The sequence below is a fragment of the Abrus precatorius genome, unplaced genomic scaffold (genome assembly GCF_003935025.1).
Source record: "Abrus precatorius isolate BTA unplaced genomic scaffold, Abrus_2018 Scaffold7, whole genome shotgun sequence".
NCBI lineage: Eukaryota > Viridiplantae > Streptophyta > Magnoliopsida > Fabales > Fabaceae > Abrus > Abrus precatorius.
Window position 1 is genome coordinate 21,243,355 of NW_020874417.1, and position 20,710 is coordinate 21,264,064.

The following is a 20,710-nucleotide window of genomic DNA, read 5'->3' on the forward strand; positions in this document are numbered from 1 at the left end:
CTAAAAAGAAGTAAACTGATTAAAATAAACAAGATTCAATCACTTATTTTTTATACTTTTTCTTTATACCAAACCACAAAATAAAATAAACTTTGTTCTAATTTTGTTATTAGTATTTTTCATCAATTCGGACAAGTATTCTTAGAGTAAGAAATATTAGTTAGTTAAATTCCAGTTCAGTATTATTTTATCCCCCTTCCTCCAGATCCTTATTGATTGCTGTACAGTAGAGCGGGTAGTGATTTCCAGCCACGTTTTAAATGAATGTTGATATTGTTTGAATGCTTATTTTGATATTTATGTTATATCCCTAATTGCATCGGCCTTGGAATTTCGATCCTTCAGAATTAATGCAAGAGATGTATAAATATTGATCATCCAATTTATGTCATTACATGATAAGTTGTTTTTCTAAAAGTAAAATTCATGACTTTTCACATTTAGATCCAATGTGTTCTGAAAATGCAGAGGATCCATATCCAAGTCTTCAGGAAGATAGTATATGTCACCCGAGTTGTAGTTACTAGTTGATTTTCCTGTTTGTGGCTACCTATGTACTTTTTTTCAAAACAAGTTTGTGTCCTGTTAAATAAACTAAGTTTTGTGTATATTATAATTATAATACAACTATAATAAGCATTTGAGCTGATAGAATGAGACCATACAACATATCACGACATAATATATATTACACAAAAGTAAATACAAATTTTTCATACGTGCATATTCCATGCATCAAACCAGCCAGATATATACCCCATTACCTCTACCGACAAAAAATGATTCAACTATATATAACTACAGTTGCTAAAAAAAAATCAATGAAAAATGAATCTAAAAGTTTTCTTTGTGAAAATCAAACTTGGTGCTGGTTTTCCTGGAGAAATCAAGAGAAAGCCTTTTTAGTTCCCCAACCAATCCATGCGCCCCACAGTAAAAAACACCTGAATACAAAAGATTGAAAATTATTAGCTAAGTAACATGTATATGTAAATTTCAAATATCAAATTAAGAGCGAAAATCAATACTTACCAACTCGTTGGTCAGGGTGTTTGAGGGCTGCATGCTTAAATACATTACGCCAGTTAGGTCTAGCAAAATGTGTTTTGACCCTTGTCCCTGAAACTATATCCACACCACTTTTGGCGTGGTGGAGGGATTGAAGCATTGTAATCAAAGCTGATCGAGCATCTCCTTCTTCATAAACACTTGTGCAATAATTATGAAGTTCAATGACTCCTTCTTTGTCATTCTCTGCTACCTCATTCATCACTCCTCTGAACCATTCAAAAGAACCTTCCTCACGAGTAACCCAGTAGAAATAAGCTCGCTTGGTGGCAAAAGGTTTTCTCTTGTTGTTCTTAACTCCACTTTCCACCGATCCTTCTTCTAAGTCTTGATGTTGCTTAATGTTGTTTAGCACGTCTTTGAGTATGCTAATCAAAGGTGTGGCGCCAATTCCTAGCCCCACAAGAAGGATCACTTCGTAATTTTTGTAGTCTTGTGCCGGAGCTCCATAAGGTCCATCAATCAAGAGCCTTGGCATCCTACAAATTATTTTTGTTTTATTAGGATCAGAAATTAAAGAAGTCATTTTGCCAATTTAATTTTACTATTGTTCTCAATCACATATATGTTTTTTAATTATACACTGAAAATGATATTAATGACAGTTCATCATATAAATATATATATACCTTGGCTTGTTGTTGCCTTGTAGCATATCAGCTCGTAGAAGACCACTTTGGTCATCATTTGCCGGTTGGCATGCCTGCATCAATCATATTGATGTAGAAATAAGCATTTTTATCCCATAAACAACATCAATTAGAGAAAATGTACAATATTCCCTAAATAAAATGAATATAATACATTATTCTCTCTTGCAAAACTCACCTTGGCAAAAACAGCCTTCAGTTGTGAAGTCCAATCACCCAAAGTTCGAATGTGAACGCTTACATAGTCATCTCCCGGAGCTGAAGTAATTGAAAAGGGATGCCTACATATAGATACCAGTACCACACAATTAAATTGAATTTTCTCATAATCGCATGCACTCTTTATTTGAGTAGCTATAGTAGTAATAAGAACAAAAATTCTGATCTTAAATTAGTTACATACCATTCAAATGGGGAGACATCTGAACAATTAACATAAATATACTGGCCACTAGAGTACTTAAATCCTTGTGGCTTGGACACATGCAATGCAAGTACATTTCCTGGGTACACTGCAACCTGAATTTTCAAAGAATAACATTAAAAAATGTCATTGGTAATCAATGAGTGACCCGATTGAAATTAAAACAGAGATGGAGTGAACTTCTTGAGCATGCACCTTTTGAATTTTCACAGATTTGTAACTAGATCTTAAAGCACGGATTAGCCTTTCACATGCATAAAGTATCATGGGAACGGCGAGATACATCCACGTCTGTGCAAATAAATTTTGTGTGACCAAATTCAGCAACCAACAAGATAAAGAAAATGTCCAAGGAAAACAAAGAAGGTGTATGTTTGAGAGTGAGACCACATACCGTTTTCTTGTACCATTTCTTGCTGAGGTATAGGAAGTATCCGTGAATGATAAAAAGCACATAGACAATGACAAAAAGGTGGTGGGAATACCAAAAGGCATTGAAACCAGTGAGCTTCTTAAGGGGTTTAGGGAGGTTTAGTCTGTTCCGACGGAACCATGGTTGAGCCAAAATAAAGGCTATGGCCATAAGCACCACCATGACCACCCCAGTCCAACCCTCTGTCCCTTTCACAAACCACCAATAATTATTTGGCCTTTTATCCCCAAAAAATGGTTTCATGGGCTCATATTCTGCGTCCGTAGCATGTAGTAACCTTGGGAAGTCACATGTTAGATGTGAAATCGCATGCAACCCAACCCCAATAGCAATCCCAAAAGCTACCACCTATATAAGTAGCGGAAAAAGACCCAGAAAGTTCAAGTTAGTAGTGCAATTTAATAAAAAATAATAATGTAACCATGTACTTTGTTTTCACATTGTGGGTATGTACCTTGTGAAAGTTGATGTTGTCATCAAAGGGAACAACTGTTCCTAGTTTGGTCCTGCTTCTAAGCCAAGTGATGGTGTTTCTGCAGACAGGCAACAAGATCAAAGCCATGTTGAACTTGAGTGTTTCAGCACCGCCTTTAGCTGTTGTGACACAATAACCCATGACGTGGAACACAGCACGGTGCTTGTATTGGATGAACTTCCAAGTGAAAAGACCAGCACAAATTGAAAGCCATAGAGCTATGACCCATAGACGTTTCCAATTGTCCTGCACAAAGTATGCTAGTGCCCGAAAGCCTCGCTTGATGGGGTTGTGCTCTTTTGTAGGAACTAGCTTCTGGCTCAGCAATTGGCTCAGCACTCTACTATCCGTGGTTATGTGGGTTGATTGTGCCGGGGCTTGCAGAAGAAGCATTTCCAAGTTGTATAACTGCATCAGACCATACATTACATTAGGGAACATTTTTCATAATAATTGGGCCTTCACAAAAGCTTGTAGTGAAAACCCAATATTGAAGGTTAGGTAACTACTTCGAATGTGTCCAATATATATATACACACTAAAAATAATTAAAAACAAAACCTAATTCAAGATATACACTTTGCTAACTCAAAAAATGAAGCATTTAAGATAGGAATAGTAAGATATTACTATTTTAAGTTAGTGTTGATTATTAGTTAGTGTTGATTATTCGTATAAATAAGATTCTTGAAGTCTCAAGAGATTGATAATAATGAGAGGACATTAGATACTCTAGGTTTGGTCATTCAACTTAATTAGTTCTTATCGTATTATCGTTGTTGCTATGAATCAAAATTTAAAGAAGAATGGTATGTTTGATAGTTGATTTGTATACCCAACATATTTTTTAATAAAAAATTTCAGCGTGTTTTGTAAGACTGGTCCAGAGTTTTAATGTATCAGAAAAGATTGGTCCAGTTTTAATGAGGCCCCAGCCTGTAAGGAATGGAATGATGAAATTTGGGTGCATTTCCAGCGAAAGTGCTAATTCTAAATGGCCAGCCGAAAAGATGCGTCCTCATTTGGACGTGCAAAATGTCAGCGAAAAATAAGGAAAAGCACCCAATGCCAATGCACAGGAATGCAGCATACCTACCGAGCCTAGGAATAAGAAAACAGTGACCAAAATTACACATATAAACACTACCATCAAAGTATTTATGAGGGGCCATTTTCTAATCCATAAACTTAATTTGTTTTGAATTTATCTATGTGTAGAATATAAACCTCAATGTATCCAAGGTTGTCCGGATCCAGCTCCTCCATGATAAGGGCAGCATATTCCTCTGCACGTTCTTGTATTTTTGACAACTTATTAGCTGAAGCGCTCAGGGTTATAATCTGCAAATTAAATCATTCAACAGTGTTCAAAACTCCACAAGTCCCAAATAAAATAAGCAATCTAACATTGAAAATTTGAATTTGAATTTGTAAACATTAGGCATTTGGTTTAATGGTCGCTCAGTCGATCAGTAGAAATAATTGGGTGTTTTCCCTCTCTTTTAAGTTAAAGAACTCTTACATGCATCCTTATATATCAAATAATAATAAAGGTAAATTTCAATTTGGGACATTTCTTTCTATTTGATAATAAGCTCTTACCTCTTTTACTTCTTCTTCTGTAATTCGTCCATCGGCATTCTTATCCACCCTGAGATGAGTTTAACTTAATAAGTTAGGGAAGAATTAAATAGAAGTGCATGCTGACCTAATAGACTTGCAATAGTTCTTACGTTCGGCTAAAAAATATTATTTTATTTTGACTAAGATTGCATACGTAATTGTTCAAAATGTAGCTACTTTCTATGTATATTTTTCTTATAGTCAACCAATCTAATAATAATATAAATACATTACTGCTTATCATTTTCATATGCTCATTTATGGCTGAGTTGAAAATAGTGAGTCAAATAATTCGAACCATAAAGAGAAAAAATGCTACGTTGACGCTAACGAAATATAGAAAAATAGTTGCAAATAGAAATGCAAACTCAAACTATATTCGACCAAAGAAATTCATAACCTAAAATATTTTTAATAAAAAAATTAATATGTAGGGTAGTATATATGACGCATGATTTCACATGCAAATTCCACAAAACGCGGCACGTCCTTTTCCAAGTCTTATAGCGGGAAAAAAAAAATTATAAGTGGATTCCACCCGCGTAACGATTTCCTAGCATCATTTGAAAACTGAGCACTCAATTGTTACATTAGTCCAAATAAGAAATATTTCTATATAACGAAGCCTATCTTTATGGGCAATAAGTTGAAGGCAATGAAACCCATCTCTTTCATGCTTCCAAATTAAATCATATTTCTTTAGTCATGCATATCCTAATTAAGTAATTTGTCAGTACCAAGAAAATGCAATGAGCTTCCTATTGAAAATGCAAATTAAACGAAAATGAAGATGGAATGAAGTCTTACATGTCAAAAAAGGTCTGAAGCCTTGAATCAAAGCTCTGATCCGTAATTTGCTCCCAAAATTCACGCAACTCATCCTTTGTTATGGAAGCTGATGTTATGCCCCGACGACGAGCCAATGCATCAAACAACTCCCCGGCAAACTCCTTCGACTCGTTCATTCCTAGTTGTCATCATTTCCACCCAAAATTAGATCCACGAAGAGTTTCTTAATGCAAATGCAAAAGTAATTAGTGACGGATACTCATAACAGTAACAATACAAAATTATTTTCTTTTATTTTAGTGTATATTCTTCAAATATGGAGAGAGAAAAAAACGAGACATGCATCAATTATTGTCTATCCTGTACATTGACAAACTATTGTATATAATGTCCCATAAATCAATTTATTTGTCGTAAAATAATAGAGCTGTCCAAGAGTAATGATAAATGAGAAATACTACTGCTAACACATCCTTTGTAATTGATCAATTTTTAAAAACTTGAAACATTTGTTTCATAAATGAAGTGTTTATAAATATGATTTTAATTGAAAAAAAAATAATCGTATGGAAGATTTTGAAGGGTATATTCCTAAATTGGTGATAGATACACGTAGTAACATACCTATGCACTGGCTAAAGCGAGTCTTGGAAAGCTTTCCATCAACGGCCAACTCATCGAAGCGGTTCTCAACCTGGGACCAACCTTCAGTGCCAACGTTTTTGGTCATGAACTTGAGACCTCGTAGAGCACGAGCAGCACCAGATTTGGTTCTGTCAACTCTATCGAAAGCCTTGGACGAGGTCATGCGCTTCAGCTCCTGCGACACCTGTCTCAGCCGAGCCGAAAGCGACGACGGACGCATCTCGAGCCGGCTGGCCAGAAACGCCGTCTCGGAGTCGCCGCCGCGAATGTTCTGGACGGACACGGAATCATCACGGACGTCCAACGTAATCTCCACCATGTCATCGTCGCCCTTGAACCTGGCGCTTTTGTTCTTGCTGCCGCTCCTTTTGTTCGAAACTAAAGGCCCACTCAGCGGCCCACTGAAGCCCACTTGCGTGCTTCGGCTTCCCGTGCTCTCTGTCTCCGACCATGCCTCTTGTTGGTTTTCTTGAATCTCCATGCCTATTATTCTCTTCACTCCCCCAGCTAATGTTTATGTCTATCTACCTTGATATATAGATTTTTATTTATGGAAATTGAGCTGTACAACTTACGACCCAATGGTAAGTGTGCTGTAGTTGGGTGTGTGGGGTTATTCTTTTCTTCTCTTTTCTTTTTCAACTGGAAATGTGTTGAAGGCTTGGATAAGGAGGGTTTGAGGGTATGCTGAGAAATTGGAGAGTGAATGGGAAAGTTATTATATATATATATATATACACATAAAGAGTGTGTGTGTGTGTGTGTGTTGGGTACGTGGCTTCGTAATTGGGTAAGGTTGAAAATTGAAATAAATTGGGAGGAAATGAGAGGTGAGAGATATAAGTCAAATAATGGGGGAGATGAATCAAGGGGCGCATGTGGATATTGTTGTGGTGGTTTTGGGCGCGTTAGTTGACGAAGACGGACGGAGAGTTGTTGGCATTCAAATCCTTCTGTGTGTTCAAACTTCAAACGACATTGAGGAAGAAAGAAATCCGTTTATCCACATTAACTATTTTACGTGGGGAAGCAGCTAAGAAGTTGCATATATGGCTTTAGTTTTCACAATAACCACAAAGCAAAAACAAAACAAATTCCACTTTCAAGTGCGAGGATAGACTCTCCCAACAAAATATTGGGGTAGGCCAGTGGAGTGAAAGTGACATAATTATTGCTTCTTCGTCTTTCCCTTTTCTAGAACATTATGCGCTACCATTCAAAGTCAAACACATGTCTATTTTTTTAACTCTTATTATGTTATCTTCCAATTTCATTTACATTCTATTAACGTCCTCCGCTCACTTCAGTAAATTTTTAGACAAGTTCAAGTAGAGAATTTAAAGATAGTCTTATAAATTTATCAGAAAAGCTTATTATTTTTTATATTAATTTATTTTTTCTTATCAATCCAAATTGAGTCTTAAATATACGTTTCTGATCACGAATTTTGTGCTAAAAGAACTACCGTGGAATTTCGTGTAACATGAGAACGGGTTTGAATGTAGGCTGGGATCCATCACATATGTGTGAACGAGTTTCTAGTTAAATAATTACTGTTAACGATAGAATGATTGTTAGAGTTGCTAGAATATTATACAGTGAGGGCATTTTATGAGAATAGTAATTATAAAAAAATAATGCATTTTAACTTTAATTTTAATTTTTTTTTTAAATTGACAGGGAAGGTAAAAATAACACCAACAAGAAAACATTTCTGGTAAAATCTTTAAAAGCATAATAAAATAAATAAATATATTTATTGAAAAATACATTAAGAATTGTCAAAAATGCTAAAACAAGTATTATGTAAATTTTTTAATTAAAATAAATAAATTTATTAACTAATTGCCCTAGTTAGTATTTATATGTATCAAGTAAATCAAAATAAGAGTAAGATTAAACACAAAATTATTATTATTAAAGATTTTTTACAAAAATTATAATTCTAATTTTAGAGTTTGATATTTGACTATCCCTCTGTGTATAAAACTTCACTTAGTGTCATTATTTTTTCAATTATTGGTTTTAAAATCTCTTTGGAATGTGCCGTTTTGTGAAACAGAAGGAATCCGTGATTGATTTAAAAATAGCAGAGGGCGTGTCAGTTGCTCCGAATGGCGTCCCTGGTTCAATTATTAATAAGGAAAGATGTCATTATCAATTTATATAGAGTGTTGGAAACAAATAATCTTATGGAATGACCCGATAATATTTTGGTTGTTTTAAAATAAGAGAATTTTCTATTAAATGGGGCTTAAAAACTCAGAAATACAAGAATAGAAAAACAAAGAAATAGGAGGTTCATCAAAATAAGAATAGATTTCAAAAATTTCCAAATAGATTGGATTAGAAAGGGGAAAAAAAAAGTCTAAGCTATCTTGAACATTCAATACAAATTTGAGAGCAGTTTTAGAGTCATTCTCAATTCGTATGGTGTGAATACCAGCACGAAGACTAATTTAACTTCCATGAAAATACTCTGCAGCCCAACACTAAGAAAGAGTAAGGAGCAATGATGTTAGTAAAACTAGAGACAAATCAGAATTCCACAAGAAGTCATTTGACTCAAAGAGGAGAAGGAGTTATCCACATTTAACTTGCGTTGGCAAGAGACAAGAGAAGTCCGTTTAATCATCACTAGATCCTTAGCATGCCTAAGAAAGAAATTGGGACACCCCAAAAATTGGAAAAAATTTAATTTATATAAGCTAAAATTTTATGAACAAAAAAATATTTATGAAAAATAAAGGAATTTTGCTCTTTTCATAAGTATCAAATAATGGTGGCAAACAAAATATTCAATTATGCAATATATTCTTTTTTTCCTTATAAATAAATTATAGGAGAACTAGTTTATAAGACCTAAACTAAAAACATAAATCTAGTACTAAGGCAAAATAAAGTAGTCTCATACATATTTAGGATAAAAATAGTTTTGAAGAACATGTATCACAGTTTAAAGAGTCTCATTACATTTGGAATAAAGATTAGCGTCTAACATTTCTCTCTTAAACCTTTATCATTTATAAACAACTTGTCATGGGCCACTTTTTACAAAAAAAAAATTATTGTAGGAGACCTTTTCCATCTCCAAACCAAATTAAACTGTATTAGGAGAATAAGTATTTAATGGTTTAGAAATTAAACTATAAGCATGCATGATGGAAAAAAAAATCATTTATAGATAAATTTAAGAAGGTTGAATCTTGACCATTTGAAATAGAAAGGGGCTTAATGCTAGCAATAACAACATATTTGTCTTAGGAGAATATCTTGAATTTTCTCCCAAGTTTAGCAACCATTAGAAGCAAACAAAGCTATATACAAATCCTTATTTATATCAAGAACGGACTAAAGGGAATAATTGGTTGAAAAACTAACATTTAAAACTCAATTATTAACTCAAAATTTAAAAGATAGACCAACTCGATAAACCAATTCAACCCTTAATATAAGGAAGGACAAGTTAAGACTATATCTCTTCAAATATGATAAGTGTGTTGGAAATTACTAACAGTGTGATTTTAACCCAATTTAAATTTATATTTAAAAGTTAAGAACTTGGGCCCATAGGTCATTAGTTGAGCTAATAAACCTTCAACCACACTTTAACATAAGAGCCAAATTTAGCTTTTGTAGGTCCTTAAAACCTATACCCCTTTCTAACTTAGCTCTACATATGTTATGTCAGCCAATCAGGTGAGTTTTCCTAACTCCAAGGGACCCTCAAATAAAGTACTTATATATATTATTTAATTTCATTACAAACAACAATAGGAGTTAAATACATAGTTTGAAATACTCACGAAGTAAGACTGAACAAGAGTAATTTTATTAGCTAATGAAAGGGACTTTATTTTCTAAAGAAAAAGTTTTTTTTATAATTTTATTAATGATAAAAATAAATTTCTACCTAGACAGGCTATGATGCTTACTAAGAATATTTAAGTAATTTCCAAAAGATTTAACATATTTAATACATAATGTCTTACAAAATTCCTAAAACCACTATTAGTATTTTTAGGGGAAAAAAAGAAGAGAATTTGTCTTTATTAACTTTTTGTCCCAAAAATAAAAGTTTTGATGCCTAACTTTTATAAAAAGAGCAGCTTGTTGTAGACTAGCTTGGCCACTAAAAAAATATCATCGATAAAAAATAAATGAAAAATTTGGAGCCTTAAGTATTAAAAGAAAAAGGCATCCAATCACCATTTAAAACATAATCTTTTATTAAGTGAGTAAGCCTCTCCATACATGTGATAAATAAATAGGGAGATAGAGGGTCCACATCCCTAATGTCTTAAAAGAATTAGAGAAACTATTTTGTAAATCCAAACCCATAGTAAAGGACAACATACACAAATGTATAATATTAACAAAATTAACTTTAAGACTAATTTTCTAAAGGGTATCAACAATAAAGTTCTATTTAAGTTTATTATAAGCTTTTTTAAGATTAAATTTCATAGTCATATAACAAGTTTTTCCTTCTTGTTTATTAAAAGAATGAAGTGATTTTTTAAGAATAATGATATTATCAATACTTTGTCTGTTAAAAATGAAATTGCTTTAGGTTTTTAAGATTAAAAGAGATAAAGAAGTCTTAATCCTGTGAGTTAGAGCTTTTGTTACAATTTTATAACTAACATTATCCAAATAAATGAGTTTGAAATTATTAATTGTTTTAGGATTCCTAGATTTAGAAATAAAAATAATTTAACTTTTATTAATTGGTGACACTTTTTTAGAATTATTAAAGATATTTTTAATAAGGTTAAACAAAAGAAGTGAGATAAAAAATTCTCAAAAGTAATGTTAACTGACTAAAAAAAGGCTTTAACCTTCTCCAAGGTTAAATTAAAAGTATAATATATCCTTATCATTATTTTTAAGAAGTAATTTATTAAAAATAAGATCAGTAAAGTAACTTAGGACAATTTCTTTAATTTTAACCGGATCAAATTTCCACTAGTCATTATTATCTTTTAAAACTTTGATGATATTCTTTTATTTACAAAAAATAATAATTTTATGAATAAATTTATTATTTCTATCACCAAAGGTTATTCATTTAACTATGGAACAATGAAATTAATATTCTTGATAAAGGTCTATTAGTATTCCTTCCATAAAAAATTCATAAAATAAATTAAATAAGTTATTCCTTCAATTATGTTAAAAATACATTTAATAGTTTATATAAATTAATATAAATCGTGTTTGTATTAAAACATATAGTTTAATAAAAAATGTGAAAAATAATTTCTTAAATTTAAATCAAATAAACCGACAATAGTTGACTCCGGTCTCGAGGTCATTTTCAAGAAAAAAAAAAGTCTCAAAATAAATACGAATATTAAACTTGAAATCTATTATTAAAAAGAAGTGAACAAATTTGTAAAGACGGAGACAGTAAGAGCTGTTCTCAAAGTGAAAACAAAACATGACAATTCCACTACTGCAAAAAAAGCAGTAGAAAAAACATAGATCGAAATAGAAAAGAGTTATCTTAACGCAAGACTTCAGAAAAAAAAAATGCTTTTCGTCAACGACAGATAGGAGAAGTAAAAGACACGTGAGATGTGAAAAGGAACATTTAACGGAAAAAATTCGTAATTAGTAAAAATTTAATTAAGTATTATTTAATACTTTTTTATTATATAAAATTATAAATATTATTAAATAATATTTTAAATAATTTATATGAAAAATAATAGAATAAATTATAAACTATTTCTATATAATTTACATAATCTCTTTCAAACTTACACTAAATAAAAAAATAAATGGGACGCGTTATATAACACCACTGGTTGTATATTGCACACATTGACCATGTGAAAATGCATTGGAGAGGCTGCCCCGTATATGCTTTCGCCGTTCACACTCACAACTTCTTTTAAACACGTAAGAGTTTGAGTAATATATGGACAATGGTTTGAGAGGTAACCACGGCACCTGGTATATTAACTCACTATAAAAAAATATACATGGCATCTACTGATAAATAAAATTGTCAAATATTTATATTACTTGTTAATATATTTTTTATTTAAAAAATATAAATGTCTAATTTAGATGTTAAGAATTTATACTAATAATAAAATACATTATACTAATATTTAATGTATTTTATAATACATCGACTAGGGTACCCAATGACCAGATAAAATATAAAATATCTCTGTAAATTGTTTGACAAAGTCCACCAATTGTCTTTACCTAAGACTAATTGTTGAATGTTTTGCTTAAATATTAGCAATTTAAAATTCTCTTTAGCTCGTGGGAGGCAGAATATTGCGCTGACGTCTTGTCGCTGACCGAGATCCAGAAAAGCCATATATTTCATTGACTTTTTTTTCTGTTACGGCGAAAAGAAATAATCACTACGTCATTCAAAATTATTTTCGATAAACAAAATAATATAACTATTTATTAAATATAATTTTAAAAAACAATTAATATATAATTATTTTTTAAATATTACTTTTAAAAACAATTAAAATATAATTTTTTAAAGGTAATTTTAAAGAATTATACATATTTATTTTTAAAAGTAATTATATATTATTTATTCTTTAAAGTCACTGTAACTATTGATATAAATTAAAATTTTAAGAAGCTTTAAAAAATTTTAACTTATAAATACCTATAAAGATAAAGTGTCATTCAACTTATACTAATATTATGAATTTCTTATTTTTAACCTTCTGAATATTAATAAAGTTAACTTCTTTTATATATATAATATATATATCTTTCATGTTTTTTTTTATTTTTGTCTATTTATTAATAGTAAAATTCTTATTATTTTGATTTTTTTGTTTATTAGTGTTTTTTTCACTTAAATGTAGACTATTAGTTAACATGATATATAAATTTGAAGTTAAATGAGACAAATAATTAATTTTAGTTTATGACGAAAAGAAATACTTAAAGAAGATATCTTTAATTTTAAACATGCAAATTCGAGTTTAAATATAATAATAAAGTATTTTTGATTTGTAATAAAAAAATTTAAAAGAAAAAAAATTTAAATTTTAGATTTGAAATTCATACTTTAAAGAATGACTAATAAATTGATTTTAAATAAACACTTGGAAAACAATTATTAATTATTCTCCAAATTTATCTAGTTTGAATAGTAATGCTTGGTAGAGTGGTTTGATCCATCTACAAAATAATGCAGAATTAGTTTTTAATTTTTTTTTTTGTTGTATTGAAATGTTTCAATTATTTTCAATATTTTTATTTAGATATGTGTTTTTATATTTTAATTGGTGCAATAAAATTAGACATGATTTCTCATATGAAATATTATAAATTTCAACTCACTTGTCATTTATTTATTTATTTTTACATTTTAATTTAAAAGGAATATGAATTGTTTTATATTGTTAAATAATATGATATTTTTATATAAAATTATATATTTTTCTAAATATGATTATACCATGTTATTTATTAATATAGAATATTCAAATTCTTTAAAAATGGTATAAAAGATAAAAATATAAATATAATAATTATATTCTTTAAAGCTTACATAAATACAAATAAATTAAATATTAATCATAGAAGGTTTTTACTTTTCCTTAAGATTTTTAAGCAAAAATATGTGCTGCAATTGGTTTGTTTGTAAATGAATATTCAACATGTCGTGAATAAAGTAGTAAAAGAAATTATAATAAAAAATAATATATGTTAAAGTGACAAATGTGGATGGCAAACTTTTGTATTGAACAAAAATAGTTAAATTGAGTAATATTTTTTAGTTTTTTAATAAAAAAATTATTATTTTTATTTTTTAATTACAAAAATCAAATGCCTAATTTATATATATGTATATATATATATATACATATCAGTTATTATTATTTTTATTATAAAATTATATTAACAAGACATTTGTTTATTATTTATATAAGTTGATGTATTTACTTTTTATTAATTTGATTATTTAATAATATAAATATTTTTATGATATAATATAAAATTATGAAATATAATTAAATATTTTATTTTAATATAATTATTTATTTATTTTTATATAAAAATATCAAAATAATATACTTAGTGAGAAGAACTAAAATACATATTTTCATATTTAATCTATTTGTGTAGTTTATTTATTGCAATGGGAAATTTTTATTATTTTACTCTCTTTAATTTTTGAATGAGTACTAGAATAAGCTAACTTATTCAATTAAATATTAAACTAAAGCATACTATAGTTAAGTGATTTATAATTAAAATAAAATTTTAATTATATTTTTTATTTTTATAAAAATAGTACTTTTAGAGATAAGTTTTTTTAAAAAAATTATTAAGATTTAGTCTTTGTCATTAGCTGTGTTCTATCAAATAATGAGTTAAATGACAAAAATTCAGTTTATTATTATGATGTCACTATCATGTCATAGTTACTTTTTATATTTATAGAAAAAAGTCATTCTTCAACCTTTTCTTCTCTTTCAATTTTTCTGAGTATTCTTCTTCATTAATAGTTTCTTAAAATCCTAATAAAAAAATTCTATAGCTATTTGATGAATATCATTCAAAGTTGGATTTTCTATAATGAAATTATTAAAACTGTCAAGCTTCTAGCTTATTTGTCCAATTTAGCATGTTCCCGAGCTATGGAGGAGACAGTACCCATCCTAGAGGTGCTTCACGTTGAATTGTTTTCCAAATCTATGGTGTGACCTTAAAGGTTTTATGATGTAATAGGGTCAAAAAGGTATAATTTTTTTTATTGATCATATCATTCACCTTGAACTAGCCATAAAATTTGTGGCTGAAAATGCAGAGTTTTTAATTTTTCCTTCTGTTGAACTTCCAATCTATTATTGAAGTAAGTTTCATTTATTCTTGCAATGCAAATATTATTTGTGGGGTGTCTTCAAAAGAAAACAAATGTCACATTAGATGAATGGTGTTAGGGACTTTGTTTCTTGCCATAGCACAAGCTTTAGGAGCTTCTCCACTTCCTTACCCACAAACCTGTCCCTAGCAAATTCTTCATCCCTTTCAAAGATCTTAGGATCCTTTGTCGCAAAAAATTGGTTCAAACCACGTCTCTCTTTCTTTCACTAGAAACACATGTTTGTGACTCTCAATCATCATCTTTCTCTTCACCTTCTACCTTTGTTGGATCACTTTAGTTAGTTTACAATGGTACGGTTTGAAGTTTGAATAAAGAAAACAAAGGAAAAAGAAAGGCGCACAGTAGGAGATGACTAAGTAATAATTTTTAAAATAATATAAATGTTTTAAGAACTTTGTTGTAAATATCAAGTTTTTACAATAAAATATTAAAAATGTTACTAATGTGAAGAACTGAATTTCTGTTATCTAATTCATCACTTAATAAAGCATAGTTGATAGTAAAAATTAAATTATTACATTTTAAAAATGTCAAAACTAACTTCTAACAAAATTTTGTTAAAATCTTATTTTAAAAGATGCTACTTTTACTGGGACAAAAATATAACTAAATCTAAATTAAATATCACCATATGAAAAATGTTAATACATATATAAACAAAATTATTTATTTTTGTGTTTTTTATTGGCATAGAAGAAAGAATATTATTTTGTATGTTTAAAATTATGTTAACAAAATAAAAAATTTATCTACAAACGGTAAGAGACATAATGAAAATTCCGTGCTGAAGCTTTGCGCGTATACGTTTGAAAATTCAACATTTTCTGCTTCTTGATCAAATTGTAATTAAATTAACAATTTTCTATAAAACAACAACCTTTCTTTCTTGATTACATTTTCTGCCAGTAGACTATAGCAGGAAAATGTTGATGGATGGTGTCTAAATACATTTGACGATCAAAGAAAAGAAATGATAGCAACACTCTCGAAAGACAAGATGTGTGCCGTAACCAAACGAAATTTTCATGGGCGTTTATGATCTTTGATGGATCTCAATAGCAAAGGGACAATATCTAAGTTTTCAGTTTTCACTGACTCTCTTGGAATTTGAAAGGTTTATGTTTCAAGATTAGACGATTCTGAAAACGATGGGCACTAATGACCCATACATCTTAGATTCTTAGTGCTACTTCAAAGAGGCGGCGTAAAACCGCGTTAAAACGGTCAAAAGTAAAACGACCATGTGAATCCCCACACTACACATCACCACAATCCTTTATTAATCTTTATTCTTAAGTTATTACTTTTGTTAACTTTCATTTTTAGAATTTATTTTAAACATTAAAAATGCAAAAAATTTACTTATTTTTATATTTTTTTAAGGACCACTAGTTATTATTTCATAATAAATTTCTATTTTTAAATTTTTTTATAAAAGTATAATAATTTTTTAATAAAATCTTAATATTATTAATTGTTTAACCTTAATTTTAAGAGTTGAAGTCAATATTTTAAAAAACTATTAATATTTTATATACTTATTACAAATTTAAAAAATATATTTTGAATATAAAATTATGTTGATAACTCATCTTCTAATAAGATAACAAATAAAAAAAATCTTGTGATTTTCATTTTAAAATATTTTATGATTCTTATAAATGTTTTTATATTTGTTAATTAATATTTATGTAATAAATAATAATGAATAAATGAAATATTAATGGATATAATTAAAAGATAAAATAATAAATAAAATATTTTTAAATATTTCAAAATTTAATTATTTTTTAAATTTTTATATATTTTTTAAATATTAAAGAAAAAGAAAATATGATAACTTTATAATAGAAAAAACATAATAGCTTTATTTTGTTTGGTCATGTGTTTGGGTGTTAAAACCTGGTAACTTTATGACTGCCAAATGCAGAACCAACATGCGTGTGGAGTTTTTGTTGTCCGATGCGCCTCAGAATAGTTGTCGATCTAAGAGGAGAACAGCTGCTGTGTGCATTGTGGCATTGTTCCATTCTATAGCACTTTTAGCAGACCTAAAGTATCTACTGCTCACGCCATCATGACGTTAGATGGTGCATCTCTATAAAACAAAGTTTATCTACATTTTAATTTAAAGTTTGTGTATTATAATTTTTTAATTGACTAAGTTGTTTTAATTATTTTTTTATTTTTATCTAAATTTTGGGAATTTATAATAGAATTAATCAAAATGTAAAATTTAAAAGCTAGAAATAAAGTTTTGGTAAAAATTAAAAGATTATAAAATGTGAAATTAAAATTTAAAGATCAATTTTTAAAGTTTTTATTTTGAATAAAAGTGGATGCTTAAATTCAATAAATTTTGAATAACAAATAATTTAGTAAATTCCCTTTTAAATAATTAAATACAAAAAAAATTAAAATAATAAAAATCAATTTTTTATTTTTAAATAAAAATCAAAGTAACAAAAATTAATAAGTATACCGCAGAAAGCTAGAAGTGCATTGTTAGAGTTCTCTCTTGTAATTCAATGTTGTTATTAGCTAGAATTTTCTAGAATGTCCATTTTAGACACTGCCATTGAGATTATTATTATTTTTTTTACATTTTAGTTGGTTTAATGTGATAGACAGTGTGAAAGAAGGATTTTCTCTTAAGAAATCATATTCCTCTATGCGAAAAAGTATATACGTAAGAATGGAGGTAAACATTTAAAGCTTGTCGATGATTTGAAAAATCAGAGCATGAAAAAGACAAAGAAAATAAATAAAAATGAGGAAAAAAATTGAAAATATCACATCATTCAAAGCAAAGTTCTCGTATGAGAATATTCTCATTCTCAGAGAAGTATTGACATGGTGTTCACGAAAGGAGAGCTAAAGAAACAAAGTACATAGATTAATGAGATATTAAGGAGCAATTGGATGATAATATTTCATTGTGAGGTTTCTTTTGATGACTACAAATCATATAGTGTGATCTTTAGAAATATACGTTAATAGTTAAATTTCTAGAAGAAAGTAAGTTTAAAATATTTGGAATAAAAAATAAAGTATATTTAAGGGGAATGAAGAAATAATTATGTTAGATTTGATTTTTTCTTAATCTACTTCTCTAATATGGTAGATATTTGTGGATAAGTATATTTATCGAATAGCAATAAAAAAGGTTTTCAAATTAAATTATTAGAATATTATCTCACAAAAGATTAATTCTAATTATCAAGACTATCATAATTTAATTATTTTAAGTTAAATAGTATGTAATAAAAATAAAGAAAAAATAAGCAAAAGATAAAGAAAATAATGCAACTTCTAATAAAAAACTATTCTTAATGAACTTATGGTTTATGATTTTATATTTATACTCTTTATGTTTATTTTTAGTTTAATTCAAATCTCTTTTTTTTTATTTTATGATCGTCAACCATTCATATTAATACTATTAACACCTAATGATTATACATGATAAAAAAAAATATAAATAATATATAAATTTGTTAATTCAATAATTGATTACAAGAATCCTATATTTGTATAAGTATATAAATATTAAAATCTAAATTCATATGATATTTTTAAATAATAATAATATAATTGTTAACATAATTTTATATTTTAACTATTTATATAATTATACAATAAATTATTTATTTATATATTCACACACATACGAGAGTGATGACAAAATGAGATAGTAGCTTCAACATCTGATAAATTTAAATTTATATATTTTTAAAATGATTTATTTTGAAACATAATTAGTATAAAAAATTTGTATAATCAAATATAATTTCTATATTAATTATTGTTTAAATTAAAAATTATTGCTGAAATAACAATTCATGATTGTATGACAGTTTAAAATTTTTTATATTGTTAGTGCATTTCAATTAAATTCTTAAAAATTACTATTAATTTAACTTATTAAATCATGAATTTGATGTATTATCTATTGTTAATTTCTTGGTGACATTATTTAATTTAAAATTATGTATATAAATATTACTTTAGACCATTTAAAAGATATTATTATATACTAAAATATAAAATTCCTTCAATAATAAAAATATACTAAGTAATTTTATAATTCAAGTTTTGAAAAAAATCAAAATTAATATTTTATATTATACTAAGTTCTTTTGATAATTTTATTTATTCACACACGCGGTTGGATACTACATTCGGTCCCATCCTTGGTTGTAGCTTGTCATTTAGGAATTAGTCCTTATTTGTCTTTCTATTCATCTATTGCTTGCGTTGGTTTTCATCTTTTGGAATTTTCACTTTTTCCCATTTCCCATTTTTCATATAGCATATTTTAAGGCCCATTCAATTTGTACCTATTTTTTAGTCTTTAGCGGGTTATGCAATCAAAGCCCAGCTGACATAAGTAATGAAAAACAAGGTCCAACCCATCTTTATAAATCATTAAAGGGGAACAAAATATTTTTTCACGACAAAAAAAAAGAAAAATATTTTTTTAACACAGTTTCATATTAATAACAATATATCATTTTTTTCAATTTTATGAGTATATTTCTAAGCTGCGCATGTATAAAAATAAAGAAAAAACTCAACTTGCTTTCAATTTTCTTCTTCCGTGCATTTATTTTCAATTTGTAATTAGCTGTAACGTTCAGTTGTCGGTAAATTTTATTTGATTATTTTTGGGAAAGATGGGGAAATTATAGTAGAATAATCAAAGAAACAAAAAACGTAGTGGGAGATAAATAATTCAACAAAGCAGAATATAATGAGAAGAAGACGACGAAGAAGCAAAAGGAGGATGATGAAGCATAATGGGCTTTAAAGTTGAATTAGTTTACTACTTTCTCTTATATTAATTAATTTCTGACAAAATTTTGCATTGGATTCTTTTTTCTTTATTTGTTTTTCTCATTTGCTTCGTCTCCTTGTTTCTTGTCCTAAATACTCTGCCTATGTTTGCAATATTCTTTATTGTCGGCCTTCAATTATGTACCATTTGAAGCTTCACCACATTATGGGACTTTCCTCTCGTTAAAATTATTGTTCTATTTGTGAAAACAAGGGAGTAAAAATCCTACTTATTTTGTTGTTCGGTTCTACCTAAGAATTTTTACAAAAAAAATATGTTACAATTTGAGCATTTGAATTTTGCTATGTTATTTTAGCTTCCATTCTATTTTATTGTAAATAGCTTGTTTTAAGCTTTTGCGTAATGGTTCTTTCAATGCTAATACGACGTTCCCATCCTCAGTAGTATGATTATGATGCCTTGGTCTTGGTGTGCTTTAGGGTTGTGCAAGGCATCGCTTTATTTAAAAGTTTGGGAGAGAATGGAAGAAAAAATTTGAAGAAGGGAAAATATAATTTAAAAAATTTTAAATTATAAACTTAAAAGAAGATCTTAAATGGTTTATGAAATTTAGAGTATGTTTGACTTTTGTTTTAAAAATGGTTTTATGTTTTTAAAAATATAATATAATATAATATAAATTTGTATTAAATTTTATTTTTAAAATAAAACAATTGTTTTTAAAACAGAAATTAAGCATGCTTTTATTCTCTTTATTTAAAATTTTTAAAAAAACTATTTTTTAAATAAAGTCTTTAAAGGAAAAATTGGATGTAAATGTAAAAAAGACTAAATAAGATGAAGCTATGTTCATTAAAAAAGGTTGTGATACTATCATAAGATTCTTTTTTATGTTTTTATAAGAAATAAATAAATAAT

At 28.1% G+C, this 20,710-nt stretch overlaps 1 protein-coding gene across 1 annotated transcript; it reads right to left on the reverse strand.

Moving 5' to 3' along the window:
- Window positions 1-657: 657 nt before the first annotated feature.
- Window positions 658-7,064, reverse strand: LOC113872101 (respiratory burst oxidase homolog protein B-like). The gene is made up of 12 exons (XM_027509370.1): window positions 6,087-7,064; window positions 5,481-5,640; window positions 4,653-4,701; window positions 4,278-4,391; window positions 3,030-3,458; window positions 2,537-2,923; window positions 2,338-2,433; window positions 2,122-2,237; window positions 1,897-1,999; window positions 1,698-1,771; window positions 1,033-1,547; window positions 658-944 (listed from the first exon to the last, which is right to left on the reverse strand). The coding sequence occupies exons 1-12, from the start codon at window positions 6,586-6,588 to the stop codon at window positions 835-837; spliced, it is 2,655 nt and encodes an 884-aa protein (XP_027365171.1). The 5' UTR covers window positions 6,589-7,064; the 3' UTR covers window positions 658-834.
- Between the last annotated feature and the right edge of the window lie 13,646 nt (window positions 7,065-20,710).